Genomic DNA, 24,943 nt, shown 5'->3' with positions numbered 1-24,943 from the left:
AAGTGCTCACGCCTTCCCGAACACTTCGTGTCGCTGATGGGAGGACTTCTGACGTTCAAGGGATGTGCACGGCCCGTGTGCCCATTGCCGGTCATCCTACATTAGTTCAGTTTTGCGTCATTTAAATGTGCCCTCATGACCTAATACTTGGTTTGGACTTCCTGTCACGTCATTCTGCGCACATTGTTTGTGCCACTGGTGCTCTTCAGCTTGAACTGCCGCAGTTCGCTGATTTTCCAACTGACTATTCTTCCCGTTTATGCTCTCGTCACCACGTTTGCTTGCCACCGCAAGCTGCTACATATGTCATTTTGTCGTGCTCACGTCATGTGCCCTATTGTGACTACCTCGTCACTCCTATAGTCGACGTACTGATGGCCCGAGACATCACCTTTGCTCACACTGTTGTCGCCGTCGCTAAAAATACAGTGGTTATACCACTACTCAACGTGAGTCTTTTGACTCAAGTTATTCGGCAAGACATGTCTTCGGCCACCCTATCTCCACTTGACAGCTGCAACGTTACTGTTTTGGACACCGATACTACATCCCCCTGTCTTGACCGCAATTACACTCTGCCTGCAGATAACATTAACAAGATGATTGCTTCCGACCTCTCTGCAGCACAAGCTGCCAGCCTCCGTAGTCTGATAACATCATATAGAGACGTTTTCGACTTTGACCACCGCCCTCTAAGCCAAACAACGACAGTGACTCACCGGTTCAACACTGGTGATGCCAGTCCTATACGGCGGCGTCCATATCGCGTATCTCATAAGGAACGCCAAGTAATTCAGAATGGAGTGAACAAAATGATTACTAAAGACGTAATAGAACCATCATCCAGCCTCTGGGCATCTCCAGTCATGCTCGTTGAGAAGAAGGATGGCAGCTGGCGCTTTTGCGTGGACTATCGCCATTTAAACAAAATGACCCACAAAGATGTCTACCCTTTACCTTGGATTGATGACGCCCTCGATTTCCTCCATGGTGCCCAATACTTTTCGTCTATCGACCTCGGTCCGGTTATTGGCAAATTTCCGTTGACCCCATGGATTGTGAAAACACCGCTTTCGTTACGCCCGACGGCCTCTACAAGATCAAAGTCATGCCGTAAGGGCTGTGTAATGCGCCAGCAACTTTCGAGCGCATGATGGACTCGCTTCTCCAAAGATATAAGGGGTCCACCTGCTTATGTTACTTGGACGATGTCATCGTCTTGTCACCTACCTTTGACAGCCATAAAACACGTCTGTCAGCCGTTCTGGATGTTTTTCGAAGAGCTGCTCTCCAGCTCAATTCTGCAAAATGTCATTTCGGACGTCGCCAAATCACCATACTCGGCCACCTTGTCAGTGCCTATGGTGTTCAAGCAGAACCCGAAAAGGTGCGAGCAGTACAACAATTTACTGAACCACGCTCAACCAAGGACGTCCGAATTTTGTAGGGCTATGTTCTTATTTTCGTCGATTTGTCCGCAACTTCGTCGACATCGCTCGACTGCTTACTGATCTCTTAAAGAAGGACGTTCCCTTCGCATGGGGGATAGAGCAAGCGGACACCTTTTCGGCTCTTATCCATCTGCTGACTACGCCACCAATACTGGCCAATTTCGACCCTGCATCACCTACAGAGCTTCGGACCAATGCCAGTGGCCATGGAATTGGAGCGGTCCTTGGCCAACGACAGCACGGGAAGGACCGCGTGATTGCTTACGCCAGTCGTCTTCTTTCACCTGCCGAACGGAAGTTCTCCATCACTGAGCGTGAATGCCTAGCTTTAGTGTGGGCCGTGGCGAAATTCAGGCCTTACCTGTATGGCCGAACTTTTTCCGTTGTTACGGACCATCACACTCTGCTGGCTGCCATCGCTAAAGGACCCATCTGGACATCTCGGTCACTGGGCACTCCGTCTGCAAGAATACTCGTTCGCGTACAATTCTTCACGGCACGACACAGCTAATTATTCGCCATTTTATTTGCTATTCGGCCGACATCCAGCATTACCAATTGACACGCTCCTTCCTTCGGCTGCCCCCTTGGCTACTGAGTACGCCAGCGATGTCGTTTCTCGAGCCCATGCAGCCCGTCAGCTTGCCCGTGATCAGCTGCACTTGTCGCAAGCTCACCAAAAAGACCACTATGACAGTCGCCACCAAAGCGTGAACTTCTCGACGGGGTCTCTGGTACTTCTCTGGACACGAAACAGCCAAGTCGACTTGTCAGAGAAGCTACTATCACACTGCCATGGCCCCTACAAAGCGTTATGGCAACTTAGTGAGGTGAGCTACGAGATCGCACCCCTAAACAATGCCTCTTCGTCCCCCTCACTCCAGACAGACGTTGTACACGTTGCCAAACTCAAACCGTATCACCCTCCTTGTTCGTCGTCGCCGTACTAAGCGCCGGGACGGCGCTTCCGCCGCAGGGGAGTGATGTTACGGTGCATGGTCGACTGGAGCAAGCGTGGCACTTTGCGAAGATGAAGAAGACGCCTGTGTGTTAGGCGCTTGCGCGAGAGACAACTCAGACATGTTTTTCGGCTGCCGATTCTCGGCGGACGCTATCCTATAAGCCTAGACCTCGCCCCGCCACAATATATATATATATATATATATATATATATATATATATATATATATATATATATATATATATATATATTTAATCTATATATATATGGGCTATGGCGCAACGAGAGCGTTGTCAACAAGGATAAATATATTTATTTCCCAACAGTTTTTGCAGGGGTCTTCCCATCATCAGGGGATGAACTCATACCCTGATGAAGGGAGGACCCCTCCCGAAACTGTTGGGAAACAAATATATTTATCCTTGTTGACAACGCTCCCGTTGTGACATATCCCATATTTTCACGAAGACTAACTGGCCCATTGAATTATTACTCCCACTATATATATATATATATATATATATATATATATATAAGTATATAAATATAAATATATATATATATATATATATATATATATATATATATATATATATATATATATATATATATATATATATATATATATATATATATATATATATAGGCAAGCATAGTGGTTGAGTGGCCGCAGCGTCGTTGCAAGTAGTCAAGTAGATCTTCGCGGTCACAGCGTGGTTTATTTAAACGTTTCGGCCTAGAGTCTGACCTTCACCAGGATTCAAAAGCAAAACACCTCTACACGGGATTCCAACTCGCCACTTCCAGATCTTCAACCGAGTACGCTGCCCACTACGACCCACAGAAACATCCTGATGAAGGCCAGACTCTAAGCCGAAACGTTGAAAGAAACCACGCTGTGACCGCTCACGGAGGAACTACTGGACTATATATATATATATATATATATAGCCGTACCACGGCCAAAACCTAACCACATAAAGGAACTGATATTTATAGAACACTGGCAATAACACTGCAATTCTGATGCCACCTGTTAGAATACCATACCACCTCACCGCTGATTGGATCACTGACGGCTGACGATTGTGCTGCAGACGATCGTTGCACTGAGCGTGCGTGACCATTATACGACATCACCAATGATGTGGTATTTTTCGCTCGTTTGCAATACATTATCAAAACCACGTGAAAAACAACAAATTTGTTCGTATGATTACGCACTTTGTACAATATCATAAATTATGACACTCACAACGAATGCCGCCGGCCTCGCCTTCCAGACCCCTGAAAAGAAAACCAGAACATGAATACTCTGAGGAGGCAGAACAACACTTCTGCTTCAAACTTTCCTACGATAACATAAAGACCCTAACTTGGCATGTAATTCATTTACTCGTCCTAAAATATAAAGAAATCTATATGTATATCTCTCCCTGGCTTATAATACTGTTAAACTGCAATTCAGGCCTACAAAATGCATGTTATTTTTCGCTCCAAGTATCTACGTCGTTATTATGTAGGCAGAATGACTTGATGCAAGTGTCGTGCTCATGAATTGTCCACTAACCCAGCGTGAATGATTGATACTTACTGGGCCATTACATTGATGGCATCACACTGTAAAGGCTAGGAAGTTTTTGATCGTATCTCACCATTGCCACTAGTTGTAAAGGGCTTGAGGTCGGTGGTAGGTATGGCGGGTTTTCTTTAGGGTAGCCAGAACCCTGCCATTGTCCGCATAGCCGATCTTCGCCAGTGAGGGGACACGTTAATAAAGGTAGAACAAAGATTTATTTACTATATAGAAGAATGAAAACTGTACACAGATTCAGAAGACCCCACATTATGTACAACAGAGGTCCAGTTCATGATTCAGAACATAATTCCGCTCACATGATTCAGCTCATTGCTTCGGCCTTTATAGCCCGCCGTCTCCTTTACACCGAGATCCGAAGAAGGCGGCGCTAAGCACTCTCGCCACAAATCGGGTGACGAAGTCTCAATAATCTAATGAGAGCACGGGTGCACCACACAATGACGTACCTAGCCCCCGCCTTGAAGGCACTGCAGGGCGATGAGGTAGAGTCCGGAGAGGGAAGGTTGAGCTCCTCCGGGGAGATGGACGCTAACCCGAACGTCAGCAGCGGTCCATGCTGCTTTCAGCTTCAGGCAGTTCAAACGTTCGATCTTGGGGACGGCTTTTTTGACGTCTTCCCACGTTTCAGGACTGAAGGTACTTTTGTGACGGTTTCGCATCGGCGACGATAACAGCTGAGTCAAGAGGTAGACCTAATGATACCTGCTACAGTGGCGCCGTCCCCCCCCCCCCCCGCTGTTCGAGCCCGTTCAACAAATGGCTTGTCTCGTGAAGCTTTTGTTCAGACCCGACTGCTTCCTGGAACATCTAAAGGAAAGCGTCTTGCAGACTGGGTGTCGATAGGTTTGAATGCCTTCCTCGTAGACCGGCTTACGCACAATGACATCTGTCCAGACGAATTGCCGGACCAAACGTAACAACACAATATATCAATATTATTTGTTGGGGTTTAAGGTCTCAAAGCAATGCCCCGCACGTAATAGCAAGCAAGACAACAAAGAACAATGCACAAACTCAGTATAAACACCGCACTTTGCACTATGCATGGCCGTTGTCCTTTCCAGTTTTACGCGCTGTGCATGTGTCATAAAGAGTGTTGAAAGAAATGTGTCCGCATATCAGCAAAAAAGAGGAGAATGAAATATTGGCTCGCTGCCCTCGTAGCTAGTTTCGCTGTGGTGAAAGACTTCTTTAGGTGACCATACACAGAAAGTGCAGTATTTTTGATATGATAACGAACTTTATACTAGAGAAAAGAGGCGGCCATGTCATTTGAGAGAATCACTGTTATTCCTCTGAAAATGACATTTCTGCATGGAAGCCCTAAGAAGTCAGCCTCTGATATTATTCCATATTGCTAAACAGTGAAACCCAAATAAAATCTATAGCGATCAAAATTACGAACTATAATGAAGAGCAAAGAATAATCATGGTATTCAAACAAACACTTACCCTGGGTTGTTGCTCGAAATAACTTAACTTATGCATGTACCCAGAGAGTGTGAACATTTCGAAACGAGAACGCACACAGATGGGGTAATCGTTGTTCGAGTAGAAGGCACGGCTCACGGCGATAGGCTTTCTCTGCTCCAGAAGCTAGGAGAGACGAAAAGAACCTGTTAAGCAGAATAATTGACACACAATAATTCGGAGACATCACATTCAGACCTGAGTATGCGTCAGTATTGATGCCGAGAGATCCAGTTGTACTCTGGGCGGCATATTACTACAACAAAAATGGGCGTGTGTACAGTCGATCACAAAAGAATGCGGGTTACGCGAAGGTGTCGCTAAGTCATCGCCTGCATACTTTAGTGTCTAGCTGCGTGCTGTAGACCACAAAGTTCTGGCCCGACAATCACAACACGGATGTCCCACGCAGCCGACGGCTCGTTACTACACGCCGGAGACAGAGACTTTGCCACGTGCTCCCGTGGTTTGGATTACTTCCTGGTGCAGGGTACATGAGTGGCTAAGAAGCGTACTCATGAACGTTTGTCGCCAAAAAACATGAATGTGGGGCAGCAATACGATCTGCTGTTCGGCTAAGTTGAACGCAGCAATCAAACATAGCCCCATTGTTCTTGAACCACTCGTTGTTTGTGAACCTCAAGGTCATGATTAAACTGCTCTTACGACGTATTGGACGTTTGTAATATCTTTAAATCATCTGTTTTAGGGGCTAAGCTCATGAAGCCATGGTTCTGTCTCTCTTAGCTTGTGGGTTACACCCTAGTTCAATTAGTCACTCAGTAGGTGCGAATGAACGGACAGAGTTACAGTTAGTTTGGCTGAGCATTTATGGACATGAGAGTCAAGTAGGCCTGTGCCCGCTCATTCTATAGAGCTGCAAAGCTCTTTCGCGATCTTTATTACTGTAAACCAAGGTAACACAAAGCAATTTTCAATGTAACGGTCAATTAACAAGCATTGTGGCACTGAGAGCAAGAACCTTTTACATAGTAAGTGAAAACCTGAACGAAAATACAGTAAGCGTGGTTCACTTTCTTGCACCGCTGTTACGGCGCACTCAAACGCTACAGACATGCTGATATACCAGTGTGATTCACCTCAAGGCCATCATGGCGCGCTCGCGTCTCACAAGAACTCATGCAATGCAAGTGGGCCTACGCGGAGTAGCTTAGATGCTCGGCTGTACCGTGAGTGCTAGTGCCTCACACAGAATGGTCATGCTCGTACCAACAGTGCACGGCTCTGTGCGTCTGTACATGTTCGATCTGGTTGCCATGCAGTACTTTGGCATTGCAAGTCCCTATCAACCCAACACAAACAGCACTAGTGATTGTCGGGTGCCAAAATCTTTTACCAGTAGAAGATAGTGGTGCAATGGCAAGAAATCACTAGGAACTGGTACAACTGATAGTCAGTTAGGCAGCAGCTCGCAACAGAAACAAGGCACAATCCCGAATCTAACAGGCTGGGTGGCCCCGACAGCCCGTATTGATCGCGCAACTGACGTCACCGCCCTACTTGTCTCTCTCTTCCGTGCTCCACTCTTGCACTCCGCTCGCAACGGGGCTTCTTGTCGGTCAAAGTTTGGTCGTTTATACCGCCATTGTTCGTTCGAAAATTGCGAAAAAGAAAACATCGTAGCGTGGTTCTAAGAAGTCACCTATACTGAAGTCACAATAAGTTCAAGATTGCGAAACCACTTCAGTGTCGCTATAATATAAATGTGTCATTACCAAGTTCTTTACGCAAGATAATTGCAAAAAAAGCCGGAAGATCTCAGACATTGTGGGGGGTGATGTAACACGAGACAGCCAGCAACGAGCAAATTATGTTGTAGGTAACAAGCACTTCATGATGTGCATATTAGGACTTGTCAGTAATGTTTCCCATAGAGTCCCGTTACGCAATACCGATTTCGGCGCATATCAAGCAATCAAAACGGCTGTGAGCGCATCATGAGCGTAGGATGCAAATCCACTTGTTCATGACATGGATGTCATGATTTTATGTCACCACCTGTCTGTTATCTTCGTCATACAGTCCGGTAACGCAACGCCTACTTTGTTTATATCAAGCTAGCAAAACTGTAGCTAATACGGTGTATATAATGCAAGCAAAACGGCCGTGAGATTGCCCTAAACGTGGCATGCAAGACATTTTGCACGTAAAAAGCGATGATATTCTCATGTCCACTTGTCATTTTTGTTTGTGATAAAGTCAGGTCACGCAATATCAAATGTGTTGTATACCAAGCAAGCGAAATGGCCACGAGTGTGGCCCGCAATTCATCTGACATATCACATCTCATGGTTTCCGTATCAGCCCTTGTTGTTCAGTTTCGTCATAAAGTCACACCATGCAATGAAATGTTTGATGTATAGAAAGTTAGTGAAACGGCTATCAGCGTATCTTAAATGTTGCTTGTAAATCAGGCTGCACATTACTTTCACTAGATGATTTTCAGTTTACCGCCGGTTATTTACAGTTAGGCGGAAATGTCCCATCATGACACTTTTTGGATATACCAAGCTAAAAAAAGCCGCAGAAACGCGATAGGCACTGCGCGTAAAGTGAAGTGTTCATAAGAACTTTGTAATGATTTCTATGCTAAGCCCAGTCATTCATGCTATTCACACAGTCATATTACGCTATACCAAATTTGATATGAATAGCATTAACCATACGGCCTTGAGAGCACAAAACCGTACGTGGCTAGATTGATAGATAGATAGATGGATGGATGGATAGATAGATAGATAGATAGATAGATAGATAGAGAGATAGATAGATAGATAGATAGATAGATAGATAGATAGATAGATAGATAGATAGATAGATAGATAGATAGATAGATAGATAGATAGATACGTCCAAAGTCACCGAATTTCACTAAAAAACGGGGTCATACGGGGCAGTCAGTTTTTTTCTAATCAAGATATTCGCTAACGACGTTGCTTGCGTCGGTGTTGCGAGGCAGCATAAAGGAAGCGTACGAGAAGAGAGACATGGGACAGGATTCCCAAGCACTTGGGGGGGGGGTAATTCTTGAGGAAAAAAAAAGAAAGGCGGGAAGCTAATAAATGCGGTGTCTCTCACGTGAGTACACCTCAACCGATACACTCAAGGGGGAACTGGAATGAAGAGACAGCTAGAGTAAGGAAAGAAAGTAGGGTAAAAGATAGGGGGTGAAATCAAGGAGGAGAAAAAAGGAAACTAGCGCGATGGGAGGAGAACACGCTTCACTTTGGCAAGCGGACACTAAAAGTCCCTTGGTCAAGCTGGTGGCCTCAAGAAATTTTAGTAAGGCCGCAAGGGTGAAGTGGTGATTGTCCTTGTAGCCAGTGGACTGTATGACGTCATGCAGGGTCGCACATGGTAGCCTGACGAGACGGTATCCCTTCACCAGCCGCTTTCCCGCTTCACCGTGAGCAGGGCACTCGCACAAGGGCTGAAACAGTGTTTCCACCGCGCTGAAGCCAAAGCAGGTCGGAGAGCTCGTGCCACGCAGGCGATGCCTCCATTCAGCTGGCCACATAGAGCCGGTCCTCAGGACTAGGAGGAGTCCTCGCTCGCGGCGGGTGAAACCAGTTGCTGGTATGTAAGCAGGGGCGTCCGGCGGCAACCCGCGCGTTGGTATGCTCGCGCGTTTGCGTCCGGCGAAGGTTGTTGCGTATCGAGTCTTATGTGATTCTTAAAGGGAAAAGAAGAGAAAAGTGAGCCCCGTAACCGCCTGCATCAGAGTGCGACACCTCAACAGAACCTCACAAGGGATGGAGCTAAGGAGGGATTAAAAGGGTAAGAATAAAAGGTACATATAAAGAGATGAAGGAGAGAGCATTGTGCAGGGACAGCGAGCGACAGAAGTTAATAGGAGATAGAAAAGATGGACACTGAAGAGTCCGAGGACGGGGCACCACTCGGCGAGAGCTCTTGGCGTCATCACGGGATGGCGTAGGGGGAGCCCAGTCGGCCAGAACTGCGCTGTCATCGGAGATCGCTGGGTGATAACTGGTTGGCACAAAATCCAGCGAGCGGTACTGAGTCAAAAGAGCTTGCTTAGTCCGTGAGTGCCGTCTCGGCAGAGTGTGCTCGTCTAGCAAGTTTTACTGCAGCCTCGTTCCCCGCGATGCCAACGTGTGATAGGAGCCACCGGAGCACAAGATTACGGCCGCGCTCTTGAAAAGCCAGTTGGCTGCATGCAGCGCACCGAGCCTGAAGTGCGACACGTTCCGCCCTCGGTAGCTGACTCAGGGCAGGCTTTTTGTCGCAGAATATTGCTGCAATCTTGACGGCTGGTGATTGGCATAGGAGGTCAGCATCCAGCAAAAGCCCGACTAGCTCAGCTGTTGTCAAGGATGCGCAATACCGTAAGCGGCACTGTCGCTCTGTGCCAAGCTGAGGAGCTATGCAGGCAGCCGCAGCTGAGCCATACCCCAGGAAAGACCTTGCATCCTTTCGGGTCTGTAAACATGCGTCTTTCCGGCCAGGTCCCCGTACATTCACGCCGCAGCCTCCTTCTTCATGGCACGGAGCGGATTGTGGCACTTCGATCAGACTCCTGGCAAGTACAGGTTCACGGCAAGGAGCGCTCACCGAAAAGGCAGTGGCCAGCGCGAAGGACACGTGGGATCATCAGCCACAACGCCATCGTAGGCGTTCAGGAGTTGGCTCACACGAAAACTTGATACAGCACGTAACCGCGCGTGCAGGGGTCCAGCATCGGTTGCCCGGTGGAGCCGTTCCAAGTAACCCAGAACACGCAGGTCTGCCGTGAGTGACGCAGGCCACGCGCGAGCTTCCGCGAGTGTCTCGGCCACATGAGAGCTACGAGATATTCCGTGACACATGCGGACGGCGCGCCAGTGGTCTATGTCTATGAGTCGTCATTGTGGTACTTCAAGTTTGAAGATCGGCAGTGCCTAGTGCACTGTAGATACAGCCATCGCCTCGTATATAGTGCAGGTGAAGGCGCCGTGCAATCATTGCTACGGGCGAGTAGACGGCTCACCGTCGATTACACGCGACTGTGCTCCTGGAGTATGCGCAGCACCACCGGAAACCATCAATGACAATTGTGTATTGTGAGGCTGAGGTAGTGGACACGGCTGCGCCAAACTATCGGCGTACCATCTAGCTGAATGCACGGGAGACGTCGTCGGGCCTCAGCAGGAGCGTGAACAACGAGTGCCTTGGTTTTTTGTGCCAAAATCGTGAGACCGATGCTTCTAATAAAGGTGGCCGCACACACAGCAGGACCTGCTGCATACAGGCGCGCACCACTCAGAACTTACGAGTTGGTCTACACGCATAAAGAGCTACGTTTACTGCATACACAAGCGAGCTCACAGGAAACATAGCCGTTTCTGAAAGGCACTCGTTGAGCGGCGTGAAAACGAAATTAAACAAAAGCGAATTTATTACGCTGCCCTGTGGAATGCTGCAGCTGACGAACCGTGGCGCACTTGTCTACCCACACACGCGCAGTAAAAGTCCGGTCTCAGAGGAATGCCTGAAGGTAGTTCAAGCAATTGCCCTCGACATCTGGCGCGTGCACAGTCCTGTTGATGGACGTGTGGGGGAGCGAGTGAAACGCCGACTGTTTGTCAAGCAGGAGTAGAATGGCCATTTCTCTGTCGTGTAGGACTTGTTCAATGATGCTCACCATTACAGCGATGCAGTCGGCTTTCGCGGGCTGAGGTCGGAATCCGCACTGCTTGGGTGGGAAGGCGTTGCGAGCATCGGCGATTCACTGCAGTCGATATAGGGCCATCTCTTCCATCGTTTTGCCCGCCACTGAAGTAAGGGAGATGGGTCGGTCGGTCGGTTGGTCGGTCAGTTGGTCGGTCGGTCGGTCGGTCGGTGGGTCGGTCGGTTGGTCGGTTGGTCGGTCAGTCATACACTCAGAAACCCGTCAAGGGGTACCTTCTGAGGGCTTCACCCACAATGGCACAGGGACGTTTAGGCTCTCGGTGACTTCGCGGGCTCTCTGGAAAGCCCTTAGCTGCTGGTCTTTTTCGGAGCTGGTGAACACCTGGAGCCAGTTTTCCTCGTTGGAGGGAGACCATGAGCCCCCGCGCATGTCGCGACACTGCCACAGCATGTGCTGAAGGGTGCACCTCGGATGACCACAGCGAGGACAACGTGGGCCTATTCCGGCTATAAATTTTGAACAGATGAACGGGCATGGATACGTGTTTGTAACATTCGCAGGGTGATTGCCTGTGGTATGTTTAGGTGTGGGTGTCGAAGCGGAGACCTGCGACGTCCCAGCTGATAGTGCTTACAGACTCGTTAAAATAAGCAGAGGGTCCCTTTCCCACTGCCTTTCTTGGCCTCCGAGTGCCCACTTCCGGCACGGTGAGTTAAACCTTGCGCTTGGGAGTGTGCAAGCTTGTTACTGTTTGGGATGGTTTTGTGAGAATCACTGCCCACGTGACCAGGGAACCAAATTTTATGCTTTTTGCCTGCCCAAGATTCAGCAGAAAGAACGCAACCGGCTTTTTTGCACACCGAGCCTTTCATAAATGCTCAAGTGGCGGCTCGCGAGTCCACGTATATAGTAGAGTGGTTCGTAGTGGCCATGGCGGTGGCCGCTATCACCTGTTCAACCTTTTCGGCATCCGAATTTTTGAGCGTAAGTGATGTCAGCAGCTCTCCCCGTACCGACATAGCTTCTGAAACAAAGTGATTGGAAGCTGCGTATTGCGCTGCGTCAACAAAGGCGACGTTGTCCTCAATCGTAGCCGCTGTCTGATGGACTCTGGCCCTTGCTTTGCGTCCGCCGTAGTTGCATTGGGGGTGCATGTTTCTAGGTACCCGAAATACAGTATACGTTTCCCCTGACTTTGATAGGGAGCGCACACTCCCTCTGTCTGGCGATGGGAGACCGTATACCAAAATGCGCTAGTACCTGTCTGCCAGCCTCTGTGGAAGCCAGTCTTGCAATTAGGGCCACCTCTTTTGCCTCTACTATTTATGAAAGGTGTTGTGGACGCCCAACGCCAATAGATGTTCTGTACTGGAGCCATAGGGGAGACCCAGTACCTTTTACGTTCGTGCGAATTATTGTTTCTAATCGCACTTCATTCCTTCTGCTCCACTTGTGGGCTACGGTGATGTAGTTGATGTGGCTCATTAGGAAGGCGTGAAAAAGTCATCGAAGGTTCTCCTTCGTTAATGCCCCTCGTTTTTCGGCCACCCTCGTGAGTAATTTTGTCTTTGAATTAGCTTTCGCTGTGATCCGTTCTAACGTGTAGGCGTTACAGCCACCCTTTTCCACAAACATACCGAGGATTCTGACTTTGCTTACGATCGGAATAATAGAGCCGTTTGTTGTGCTGATCAAGATATTGGGAAAACTTGCTCTATTTGCACCGAGTGCTGGCCAGTAAAAGAGCAGTTCCGATTTATTAGCTGACAATCGGAGTCCTGCCTTGTGAAGAAAATCTTGAACAACCCTTACCGCTGTTTGTATTCGCTCTCCGATTTGCCCATCACTACCTCTCTCGCACCAGACGGTGATGTCGTTGGCGTAGAAGACATGACCGAGACGTTCAATCTCGGCGAGATTCTGGGAAAGTATTCTCAGTGATAAGTTAAATGAAAATGGGGATATCACTGCCCATTCTGGAGTGCCTCTGGATTCAAGATCAAACGTCTTCGAGCCGAAAGGTTCTAGGTGAATGACAGCTTTTCTATTCTTAGTAAAATAGCTGATGTAGTTGTTATAATGTTCTCTTAAAACCGCTTCTTTAATGGAATAAAGTACGTGAGAGTTTTTGACCTTGTGTAAGGCCTTTTCCGGCTCAAGTGCCAGAACAGGTCTAGTGTCTCTGGAGACCCTGCCAATGATCTTGTGTTTTACAAGCAACATTACATCCTGCGCTTACTTGGGCGGCCTGATTCCAAATAAAAGAAATGGAAATACAACTTTTTTCTCGGCGAATTTTGTGACTCGCTTGAAGATAACGTGCCCAGTGACCTTCCCGACACATGAAGTGAAAGATATCGACCGGAGCGAGCCAAGTTGCAGGCATTTTTCCGGCTTTGGGATGAGGATGACGGTCGGGTAACGCCACTCTATTGAAACCTCGCCGGTTTCCCATACCTCGTTGATTTTATTTGTCAGAAGATCAATATTCTCGTCAGGCAAATTCTTCAAGAGTTTGTTAGTGATCCCATCGGGACCAGGAGCTGATCTGCACTTGAGCTCATACAGAACCTCTCGTACCTCTGCGTACGTGAAAGAGGAACCAAGAGGGTCAGTTCCGTTCTCTGGCAGAGCAGAAGGGTAGTCATTGTGTGAGGCGGGTTCTGTGCAAAGATATATCGAGGCGAGCTCATCAATAACTTGTGCCTCTGTCAGACCAGAGTTGTTTAGTTTGTGGATAAGTATGTCAATTGTAAGCTGCTGATTGGCTTTGAATTGCTTATCTCACAGTAGATGTTTGAGGAAGTTCCACTTCGCACCACTCCTCATTTGCCCTTCGGCGGCATTGCATACTTCGCCCCATTGCTGTCGATCTAGCGTTTCACTTTGCTCATCTATCTGCCTGTAAGTTCAGCATTTTTTTGCGTAGGCGTCAGTTCAGGTTCTGCGTTTTTCATTGAGCCAGCACCGCGTTTTTAGCTCACAGCAGGTGGTATATTTGACTGTCAAGGCGCTCTATCTCTCTTTCTGTCTACACTTCCTTTGTGCAAGCAGCAGCGTCTTCTTTGAGGCTAGGTAAGAATTCTTGAACTGGTCATTAGTTGTGCTCGAAAATAATAAATCGAGGTGGTTCTGGAAAATATACCTGCATGAATCAAAGCATGATCGCATGCTGCGTTGTTAACCCACCTGTTATCGTTCTTTCCGTTTGCCCATTTCCGATTCCCGCATTATTTCTAAAATGCGTGAAATTTCGTCTATTCATGCGCAAAAAAACACAAAAAACGTATTCATTGAAGAAGCTGCTACAAACGCGTCGCAGAATTGCACATGTTTCCTTTTCTGTTACACTGTGCAGCTGGGACTTTGACGCGGTGAAGGCATAAGCCTCGAATCAGAAGTACCGCAGCAGACGACGCACCATTTCGCTATCTAACTATTTGCCTCGGCGGTAAGATGGACGTCTTGGAAGGGAGGGCGAGCCAAGATGGCAGCAGGAATGACTGCCAGTTGGGCGAGTTGGTAAAGGTTCATGATGAGACAAGCGCAAAAACACACACACTCAAAGAGGACTCAGACAAGCGCTTACTATCAGACAGGAACTTAATCACATTTCCCATTTTCTTTGCCTTGTGTGGGGTTACATTGCTAGACGAAAACACATTCACGCAATCAGTACTACACCTCAGTTTTTCCTTGTCCTTCACACGGCTTGCTACGGACCTGTCCACTTCCACCTTCTCGGCACGGGAGAGAACTGCTTCCACACAGAACTTGGGTCCGTGTTGAAGAAGCCTTTTATGAATGTGTTTTCGTCTAGCAATGTAATACCGCACATGGCAAAGAAAATGGGACCTGTGATTAAGTTCCTGTCTGATAGTAAACGCTTGTCTGTGTCCTCTCTGAGTGTGCGTATTTTTGCGCTTGTCTCATCATCAACCTTTACCAACACGCCCAACTGGCAGTCATCCTAATTGTAATTTCTAGTACAAAGGGCCCTTTTCCATGTGTTAACACCACTTTCCTTTCTAACCCTGCCACCATCACCTCGTTAATCGCTCTCTACGTTTGCAAGATTCGCGTTGCCTCTTGGTATAACCGAGCGTCGCTGTGCCCCCCTGGATGTGCAACTTTTGTGCGGGTTACTGGCTCCTACTCGTGGAAACAGCAGACGCTTATGCAAAAAACTGTCCTCGGAATGAAGCCATCAGGTTCGGTACTTCAAAAACTGCTTGCGAGTGGCCTGTCGCACTCAGAGTGGAAATGAACACCGACACTACCGAGAGTGGCTAGGGCTGTCGGAAAGTGCCACAGAGGCTTTGTGGAACCAGGCACGAAGAAGTCTACCCAAGAAGGAAAGACGCACAAGTACGGAAGGAAAGGTCGTGATCCTAGAAGATCTGGCTTTGCCCGACCATCATATAAGGCTTCTTCAACACGAACCCAAGTTCTGTGTGTAACCAGTTCTCTCCCGTGCCGAGAAGGTGAAAGTGGCCAGGTCCGTGCCAAGCCTTGTGAAGGACGAGGAAAAACTGAGGTGCAGTACTGATTGCGTGAATGTGTTTTCGTCTAGCAATGTAACACCGCACATGGCAAAGAAAATGGGACCTGTGATTAAGTTCCTGTCTGATAGTAAGCGCTTGTCTGTGTCCTCTCTGAGTGTGTGTATTTTTGCGCTTGTCTCATCACGGCAGCAGGGGCTTCCTAGGCTCGCTGAGTTGAAGCGGCCGGGGCTGAATGGCAGTGCTGGTGCTATGTTCATGGGGCCTGGGACAGCCGTAGCTGGTCGTTTGTGCTTGCATGGCTGAGCAGGGCTCTTGCAAACTTTGCGAGGATGACGGCGTGGTGACACTGGTTTTGTGGCTTCATCTTGCTAAAGGGTGTTGGTTTCTTCCTAGAAAAGAAGCTGAAACGCTCGCGAGCGTTTAGAGCTACCGCAGATGGTGAATTCCAAGGGAGATGTTGACCTGGGGTTATCACCCATCACAAGGAGTGCCAGGGGAGAATAAGTGAATCGGCTGGTTTGGGGTGATAAAAAACATTGCTTAAGAAAAAAAAAGCCGATCGAAAAAAAGAGGCTACGTGGGTCTGCATCGTGCTACTTGAGTCCGCAGAGACTGTGTGGGCGTTATTAGAAGATTAAACTGTATGACTAGGTTTTTTAAAAATCGCGGGAGAAAAAAAAGACAAAATGTGGAGCCAAGAAAAGTGCGTCCATGTAGTAAAAAAATTGCGCAGTCCACAGGATGGGGCAGCACGCGCAGTAAGGTGGTAGAAGAGAAGTGAAGAGAGTAATGTCAACTTGTTGGAGAGAGGGCATGAGGGCAGTCGCGCATGCGTATTGTGGGTGCGGACTACTCACGAGTGACATAAACCCAAATAAAAGATCCTCCTCACCTGAAAAGCTTCTCATTTCAAACTTACCGTTCTTACTTTCTTCAGGTTGATGTTACAATGGAGTGTGACGTTCGAACCGATGGCTAGAAAAGTATGTGCGAAAGATTTCATAAGAAGATTTGTTTAACCACGCGTAAATTATCAGTGATGCATATGTGCTATAGGGTAATAACCCTTTATTGAAGGATGCTCATTAGCTCGTACCTAAAAATAAACTCAGATAAAAGTTTGCCTCGCCTCAGCATTGAGAAACGTTATGCCTAAAAAACAAGGGGTAATTAGGGCTTAAAGAAATTATTATATAGGAGCTACATGTGTTGGTTATTCACATTACTTTTATGTACTCAAAGAAAAATGACATTCAGGAACATCACCTAATAGTTTGGTGTTGCCGCTGGCACGATGTTTTGATGTATTGTCTGGACCCAGAGTATGTGTGACGCGATACCGATACTCAAGCAGGTTAAAAAAAACTTCCAGGGCATACTCCAAAGAAGAGACAGCTTAAAATAACAGAGTACGGATCTAGTATTAAGTATTCATTCTGAAAGAGATAAAATGCAAGTGTGGATGCAAGAAGAAACTAAGGACATCCCAAATGGCGACTAAGAACTGAAACGTGCCCAACCGCAAAAACAAAAACACGAGATATTGTCAGCGCCTGGCCATGCAGTTAGGAAATCTGTCAATATGGCGTGTGTACCGCTTTACATATTGGATGATTCTTTCTGAAAGGTTGTCGATAGCTGACACGCGCATGCGCTAACACGATTATCAAAATGATTGATGCATGGTGTATTGAAAATACCAAAATGTGAAATGAGCAAAAGAAAATTTAGGTGCACATGCATATTGTTGCAACTGTGTTTTACACTTGCGAATGTAGCCATTTGTTTCTGCAATGGGCGTGTGCCCAAAAAGAATTCTATGCCCATCACAAGCAAAAGAGGCATTCCGGCACAACTGCGTTATTTATGTAGCCAGCGCTAAGCTTATGACATGGAATTGGTGTATTGTTGCTAGCTTGCTTTCTGAATTTTATATTACATATGTTCAATATGTAATATCGAAGGGGCGTGCACTGAAAGGAGCGTAAAGGTAACGTATTCCAACACACTGCTTGAAAGTTCTAGGACAGAAACTTTCACTTTTAGTGAGAAAATATCGGACTGCATTAAAAACTAAACTGAATTAGTTTATTGAATCAGAGCTATCGAAATTGTCAACATAATTGATTCTCAAACACTTCTGTCAATAAAAAGTTCGTGCTGCGAGTAAACCGATATTACTTTATGGCATACATGTGGTCAAGCTAATCGTAAATTAGATTTTTGAATGTTCCTTGCGTTCATGCTACATATTAAGGAAGTAAAACTACTCACATCTGCCGCACAAAGCCGACACAACAATGTACGTCAAGACAAATGTAAAATACAACTTTCTTCTCATGATGATTTTGTGGAGCCAAATAACGCATCTGAAGAAAAAGACGACAGTTTTTCATATGTAAAATTGTCGTTGCCTGTTTCATGCATTATCCAGCACGTATATAGCATTGTCAGAAAGAGCGCTGCATGACAATATGATTGCCTGTTTTATGCTATATATAACATGGTTCAAGTTTTGTGAGATAGGGTACTACACCTCAAGTCAGTGCCGAAATATCTTAAAAAGCAGGGGCCATGAAGCACATACTAAAATAGCTGAAAAATTGGCGTTGCAGTAAGAGCTAATACCAAAAAAATGTCAAGTCAGTTTGGTGCTGCATTACAAATGAAGGTTTCCCACCTTCATCGCTCATTAATCTTCCCAATCAGAAGCTCACCACTATCGAAGGGATCCGTGGAAGGGTTAGCCAGATGCTTTGGTTGACAGTTGGACGCAGTTAGTATGAGGTAACCTTTAGCGGCATGTAGTGTGTAGCGCAATTGATGCGGCTGATGCAGAGCGTGCAGCCAGGTCCCAATCCGTGAACTAACGAAGCTGATCCGTTCCGTGAAGGTGAACGCGGGAGAACTGCACACAGGAAATGAAGGAGACTCCTTCGTTCACATGGTTCACGAGCGGAGCCGCCAAGAACGCTCCCGTTTGGAACTAGAAGGAGAAGGCTTACTCGGAAGAGCGTCTGGCAAGAAGAAGCAGGCCAGGTGCCGCCATCTGAGTTTAAGCCATTGTTGGCATGCACGCGTGCCATTGAGAATGTCGCAGGGACGTGATCACTGGGCTGACAGAGACATAGTGGCGGCAAGGACACGAGTTTCTCCTCCCCCGCATACGTTATTACCGAGTGTTGTTAGGATGGCGGGGCGCCTCGCTGTCGCATGCACAACTGGTCAGCGCACAGGGCTAGACAGTGTAATCTCCGCGCTTACGGAGGTTTCTACGAAGCGACCTTAATGAGAAAGCTGATGGATCCCAAGCGTGAGAACGACTACTGACAGAGGTCGGCTGATACACGGCCTTGCATGAGAGAGAGTGCGACACAGGGAGAATCAATCCCCTCTCGGGTTGTATTTCGTGACGTAGTTTTTACCAACGCAGTGCTTGTTGTGAAAGTGTTTTTGCGATTGAGTGTCATGAGTCGAGCCTACAGGTGTGTTTGGCTTGGGTGTAGACCCTTTGTTGACCGACGGTTGAAAAGAGGATGTTTGAATCTGAAAGGGGGGAGCGGAGGTTCGGGCTTGGACTCGCGCAGGCGCCTGAGGCTGCAATAAAGCGTCTCTTCACCGGATCACGGCCCTTCCTTCGCACAGCCACCGTGCACTCGAGTCAAGGGTGAGACCTATTCCTAACCTGAAACATCTTCCCTTCTTAGCTAGTGTAGAAGCTAGTCGAGGAGGAGGAGATTATCTGACGCGGACCAACGGCAGAAAGAAGCTGGGCGAAACACTAGCGAATGCTTGTGATGATTGAAGTGCGAGTTTGTGCAACATTAAGAAAAGGTTGTGCTCGAAGGGTGGCCGAGTTGAAGACGATGACTTAAAAGCAATGCATCGAGGCCATGAGGCGCGAAAAGTGGGCGTAAAATTGACACGTTCAGAAATACTACGAAATATCTCGAGAGCCAATCACTAGACAATAACGATTTTGAAAGGTATCAGACGAAGTTTGAATAATTTCAAGAGAATAGTGGGCCGCTGAAGACCTGAAAAGATCGAAGAGAATGTTGCGAGCGGAAAGTGGTCACCGAAAGCAGAGGGAGCTTCACTGGTCGTACCTGCCTTTCTCACCATCCACCCCACCAAAAATCATACTACGCATTAAACTTCCACAAAATGTCGTTGGTGCTATGGTGACCAGCGTGTTTCTCTGCGGACATCTTTCGGTGTAGTCGTCGTATATCGGACGATGGCTTGTCAAAGGTTCGTGCTTTGTCAGAGTAGATAACACTTGTTAATCCTCTTTAAGCTGGCAATCGCCGTAAGCCCAGCAGGAAAGCCTCGGATGTAATTTTAGAAACGCACTTGAGGTGTACGGGCGTAGAAAAGCGCACGTGAAACTTACAACGTGACACTTCGTACTACCTGTTTTCGCGCGTGTGTAGAGGAAGCTAGTCAAGTCTATTTCTACAACTTCGAACAGTTTCACCGGTGGCACTCGACGACTTGCCAACGGAGCCGTCTCAGCTCTCCTTTCCCTAAAGTGCGAGTCTGACAAATCGTCCTCTTCTTGTGTGTCCGAACCAGTGACTATGCGGTCGACGTAAATTGAGACAGCAAAAGTTCGGGCTGTTTGTGCAATGACTCCCGGTGCTAATTTCACGTGGTTGAGAATAATACCTGTGAACAGAAACAGGCTACACGCGGCTCCGAATGGCACACGTTTCATTCTGCACTTTTAAAGCTTGGCCTCGTATGAATCTCCTTCTTCAAACTAGAGTAAGCGGAAAGCATATCTGCTGTCTTCCCGCATCGCCATCTAAGATATTGCTGTTCTATGTGAGTAATCATTGCCACCGGGGATGTTATTAGGCGCAGTACAATATGCACGAGATATTGACAAAAACTGTCAGCTTTTTCTGACAGTCGTTAAGTAGCTTGCATTATTGGCATGCATGTGACGAAACGTGAGAAACCACACAATTTTTCATGAGCGCTTGTTCCTTGTGTGGCGTATAACTCCGTCACGTCAGAAGCTACATCCCTAACGACTTCAGCGTGTCCTGCTCGCGAGTACTCTCTTTTGATTCAAAGAGCCCGTCTTAGCGCTGACGCGGCTAAGTTTGTCCAGTCGAGTAATGGCGACTTTTGATTGCTTCAAAGTTCGAATCCATCCTTCTGAGGGAGGGCCACGTCAAACCTTCCGTCGAAAAAGCTGATGGTTTTCTCAAATTCCCTAATGGCCTTGCTCAATCAGGTGATTTGCCTAAAGGGTCTGTAATTCCTATGCACTAAAGTCCCCCCCCCCTCAAAAAAAAGCACGCAGAAACTCTTCGGAATTGGTAGCTAGAACTTTGAGCACGGACACTATAATTCGTGTAGCTGTTGGCCACATCAATTGTGGTATGCTTCCCTGAAAGGTGTATTCCAGCATGGAGTTGAGCGAAGTTAGCGATCCGTTGCCTGCACATCACGATATTTGGCTGGTCAAAACTTGCCACATCTGATTTGACCCGATCATTACGTTGATACCAGTATTCGTTATGACAGATGTGTGGGTCAGTTCATCGGCGACATCCTTACTGCGCGTCATGAAAGCCGAGATGAAGGTGACATTCATTATTGTCTCTTAGATGCCCTTGCAGACGAGCGGAATCTCGATGGCTCGTATGACAATCTCTTCATCATAATACTGACTTCATAGTCTGAGTTCTACCAATTTTTACCTCTTGCTCTTATATACTTGCGAAAGTCTCAAAAATTTCGAAGAAAGACACAAGCTATCGAGACTCCATTTACGGGTCGTCTTCTAATTGATGTACCTACTTTGGTAGTTTTGTCGTCGTTAGGGTTTGCATAGTCTGTACGCTCCACACTCTTTTCGTGGTCACTCATGCTCTTAGCGTGTTGAGCTTTGCATCTCGAGCAAGCGAACTTCCTTTTACAGTTCTGTGCTTTGTGTGCTCTGGTGGTGCAGCGGAGACACCTGTTGTTTTTAGGGGCGAAGCTCCTTAAGACCTCACGATGTCCGCCGTCTCCCGTCTGTCCGTAACCCCATGTAACCTTCAACTTTAAGCAACAGAGGGCGTTGGTGGTAACCGTTTCACATGTAACCTTCAACTTATAAGCAACAGAGGGCACTGTGCTTATTTGTAGATGTAATGATGCTGCTGTCAACGCTATATATATATATATATATAACCACGTTCGATACCACAGATAATCTTCTCCCATATGGACGAACACGAACGCAGGAAAGTGCGACGTGCTGAGTATCAGCGTCGCCGTCGACGGGAAGCTACCGCGAAGACATAGGAGAAGGAAGCGGATGCCAAGCGGCGATGGTGACAACAAAGTTCTACACCACAGACTAGGGCTAAGGAAGCAAAGGCTAAGCAGGAAAACTGCCAAGCTGACGCGCAGTTGAGACAACTTGAAGCGGATGCAAGGCGGCAATACCGACAAGAAAGTTCAACACCGGAGACGGTAGCTAATGAAGCTGTGATTATGAAGTCAAAACGTAACCCGGAACTCGAAACCTCATATCAGTTATAAAGAACAGGGCCCGCTATATCACAGTTGGTCTCTGCAATATCTCTTTGAATAAAAAAATTATAAGTATCACAACCACAATCAGTCTCAGTACTATCTCAGCTTTAATCACAATAATCACCTCCGAAAGCTTTGCCCCATAATTATCTTCAAGCAGCTTAAAATGTAGTGATGTTTTCGTAAGTATTTCTTCCTTTTGCGTCACAAGCAACTCAGCTGGTCATGATTTACCTTTGTGTTTACTATACGAGCAGAAGGCGCCGTTGTCCTTTATTGTTTCTCGAGTTGCGTTGCTGTGAAGCACAGATTACGTGGAGTTTCCTCGGTGAGAATAGGTGGGCTGACTTGCCACAGGTTCTGTCCCAAGTTCTCGACCTCTAGTGTCCATTTAGTCAGTCTTTTGTAAGCTTAACAGTTTGAGGCACAGGAAGTTAAGCAGACGGTTGCATAATTGCCTCTTCAAAAACGCGTTACCTGGACGGCACACGATCAATGGCGCTGAAGAACTGTGTCCTGTGCAAGAGCACGCAGTGAATTGCCACAACGCATAGATTACAAGGCTGCCTTAGGCACACCGAGAGTCTCAAGTCCTTCGTTATTGATAAGAATTGGTATTGGTAGTGCAGGCCGCGCAGGGATTTTGTGTCATTTGACGGACAGACAGTGCGCAACATGCGTAGCTTCGTAAAATATTCTTGCTAAAGGCAGTCTTGTCCCCAAAGCGCTTTTGTAGTATGGTGATGGCGTCTTTGTAGCAGCTCTTCGACGTCAAAAGGTGCACTATTGTCGATGCAGAGTCTCCTTTCATATAATGTTGAAGGTAACGGGACTTTGTTGTGGCTGTTATGAGAATGTTGTAGCAAACTGCTCCCGAACTGCTCGCTTAATTTGGTCCACTTGTATAGTTCACTAGAGATTGGAGCTATTGTAAGTTCAAGTAGTTCAACTACAGTTCTGTCTCATGGTGGTGCGACTATTTCAGCCACGATCCCTTCGGTTGTAGTTGACGGCCGTAGCATGTGAACTTACTCTCTACCGAACTTTGTCAGAATCCGTGTAGCATTGTCTTCTTATTTTAAGACGGTGCCATACTCGGCCTAGAACTCTTGGTCAGGAATGTAATTTTTGATCTCGGCGTTCACTTTCTTAGGCTTCTCAGCGTTGGCATTCAGTCTCTCATAAATTAAATTGAGCTGGTCATAAGAAGCACAGTGCTTAGCGAGGAGAGCGCTTGCTTCGTTTTAATATCTTCGCGCTTCGTGCTCGCCGCGATGTCCACTTTGACTTCAACCGGTTCATGCCGGTGCAGTTGACTGGTAACTGTCGGCAGGCCTCTGTTTTTTCATTCCGGTTCTTTGGCACCAAATGTTCAAGCAATGGCCGCGATCCTGTCAGCGTAATCACACTCAACTCCATCGTAAAATCAATTGGCTAACAAACTTTTAATAAAATATTATTGGGAGTGCTGTGGCGTCGGTTCTGAGCGTTCCCACTTTGCTTGGATGCGCACTCGTCTATTTACTTGGTTCCTTCACCTATCCCGGAACGTACAAATAATCAACAGCTATTTAATCATTCCATAAGCACTCTCACTGTAATTAGCATGAAAGCTATAAAAAAGCTTGAATACATTAACAAAATTTATTTATGCAGTTAAATTAAAGCATTTAACCCGCCCCGTCGCGGTGGTCTGGTGCCTAAGCCACTCTGCTACTGACCCGCAGGTCGCGGTTTCAAATCCCGGCTGCGGCGGCTGCATTTCAGATGGAGGGGGAAATGTCTTAGGCCCGTGTGCTCAGAATTGGGCGCACGTTAAAGAACACCAGATAGTCGAAACTTCCGGAGCCCTCCTCTACGGCGTCTCTTATGATCATATGGTGGTTTTGGGACGTTAAAACCCCACATATCTATCTAAAGCATTTAGAGCTGAACTACTAAAGTTCCATTCGTATACTTTAGAGTATATTCAAATGTCACATTTTTATTGAAGTGCCGCCCGTTTTCTGTAAGCGAGCCCGCAGCCCCATGCATAGATTGTCCCTGTTCAAAATTCCACACCCTTCTTAACAAAACGACTGATCATCAACTAGTCCTTCAGAGCGTTTTCCGGTAGTCGCAAACGCACCTCACATATAGGTATGAGTTTGATATATACATGCTACTGTTGATGACTGTGGTTATTGACTATACTAAGTAGTAGGTTCCCACGTATAAAGCATATTGCCAAGAGCGCTTACTTATTTCTTCTCAGGCGATTAAAAATTACCTAGAACTGCTAGCAGCGCACTGTTTGCGAAAAGTGGCGATAGTTCCAGATTATATCGGTATGCTTACGCACAGGATAGGAGTAGTCGAGTTTAGTCTGGGCTAACGTGAGCACGAGCATTATACTGGTACGTTCTGGCAGGTATATGCATGTTGGAATGAACGATCAGTTTCACTGACGACTAGTTATTGTGTTCGTTGCTATTGTGTCATTGTGCAAGCTATTCTTGCTGCGCAAACGTTAACCCAATAAATAACAATCTTCCTTACCAAATTTTGCTCTGCTTATTTTAATGTCACGTCTACAGGACAATATTTCACAAAACAAAGAATATAGTGAACATAGATAGATACTTACACAATCAATAGCACCAAATACGCATGCACAGGTATACAGCGGACATATTGGATGCTGCTCTGTATGTGGACTGCGTGTGCACCTTATTTCACATCATGTTTTTTTTAACATCTTCATGCAGTGTAAAATTCATCAAT

General features: G+C 46.8%; 1 protein-coding gene across 3 annotated transcripts in view; it reads right to left on the bottom strand.

Moving 5' to 3' along the window:
- Positions 1–24,943, bottom strand: part of LOC119179128 (uncharacterized) — a 240,185-nt gene extending 215,242 nt beyond the window's left edge. For all 3 annotated transcript variants that reach the window (XM_075869518.1, XM_075869519.1, XM_075869520.1), the window contains exons 1-5: positions 24,807–24,943; positions 17,915–18,009; positions 16,560–16,615; positions 5,465–5,608; positions 3,668–3,699 (exon numbers count right to left, since the gene is read on the bottom strand). In XM_075869518.1, the coding sequence (XP_075725633.1) occupies positions 3,668–3,699; positions 5,465–5,608; positions 16,560–16,615; positions 17,915–17,981 (299 nt within the window). In that variant the 5' untranslated portion in view covers positions 17,982–18,009; positions 24,807–24,943. The remainder of the gene's footprint in view (positions 1–3,667; positions 3,700–5,464; positions 5,609–16,559; positions 16,616–17,914; positions 18,010–24,806) is intronic.

This window comes from Rhipicephalus microplus, chromosome 7 (genome assembly GCF_043290135.1).
Source record: "Rhipicephalus microplus isolate Deutch F79 chromosome 7, USDA_Rmic, whole genome shotgun sequence".
Classification (NCBI taxonomy): Eukaryota; Metazoa; Arthropoda; class Arachnida; order Ixodida; family Ixodidae; genus Rhipicephalus; species Rhipicephalus microplus.
The sequence above is the reverse complement of the archived record's forward strand: the minus strand, read 5'-3'. Positions and strand labels throughout refer to the sequence as shown.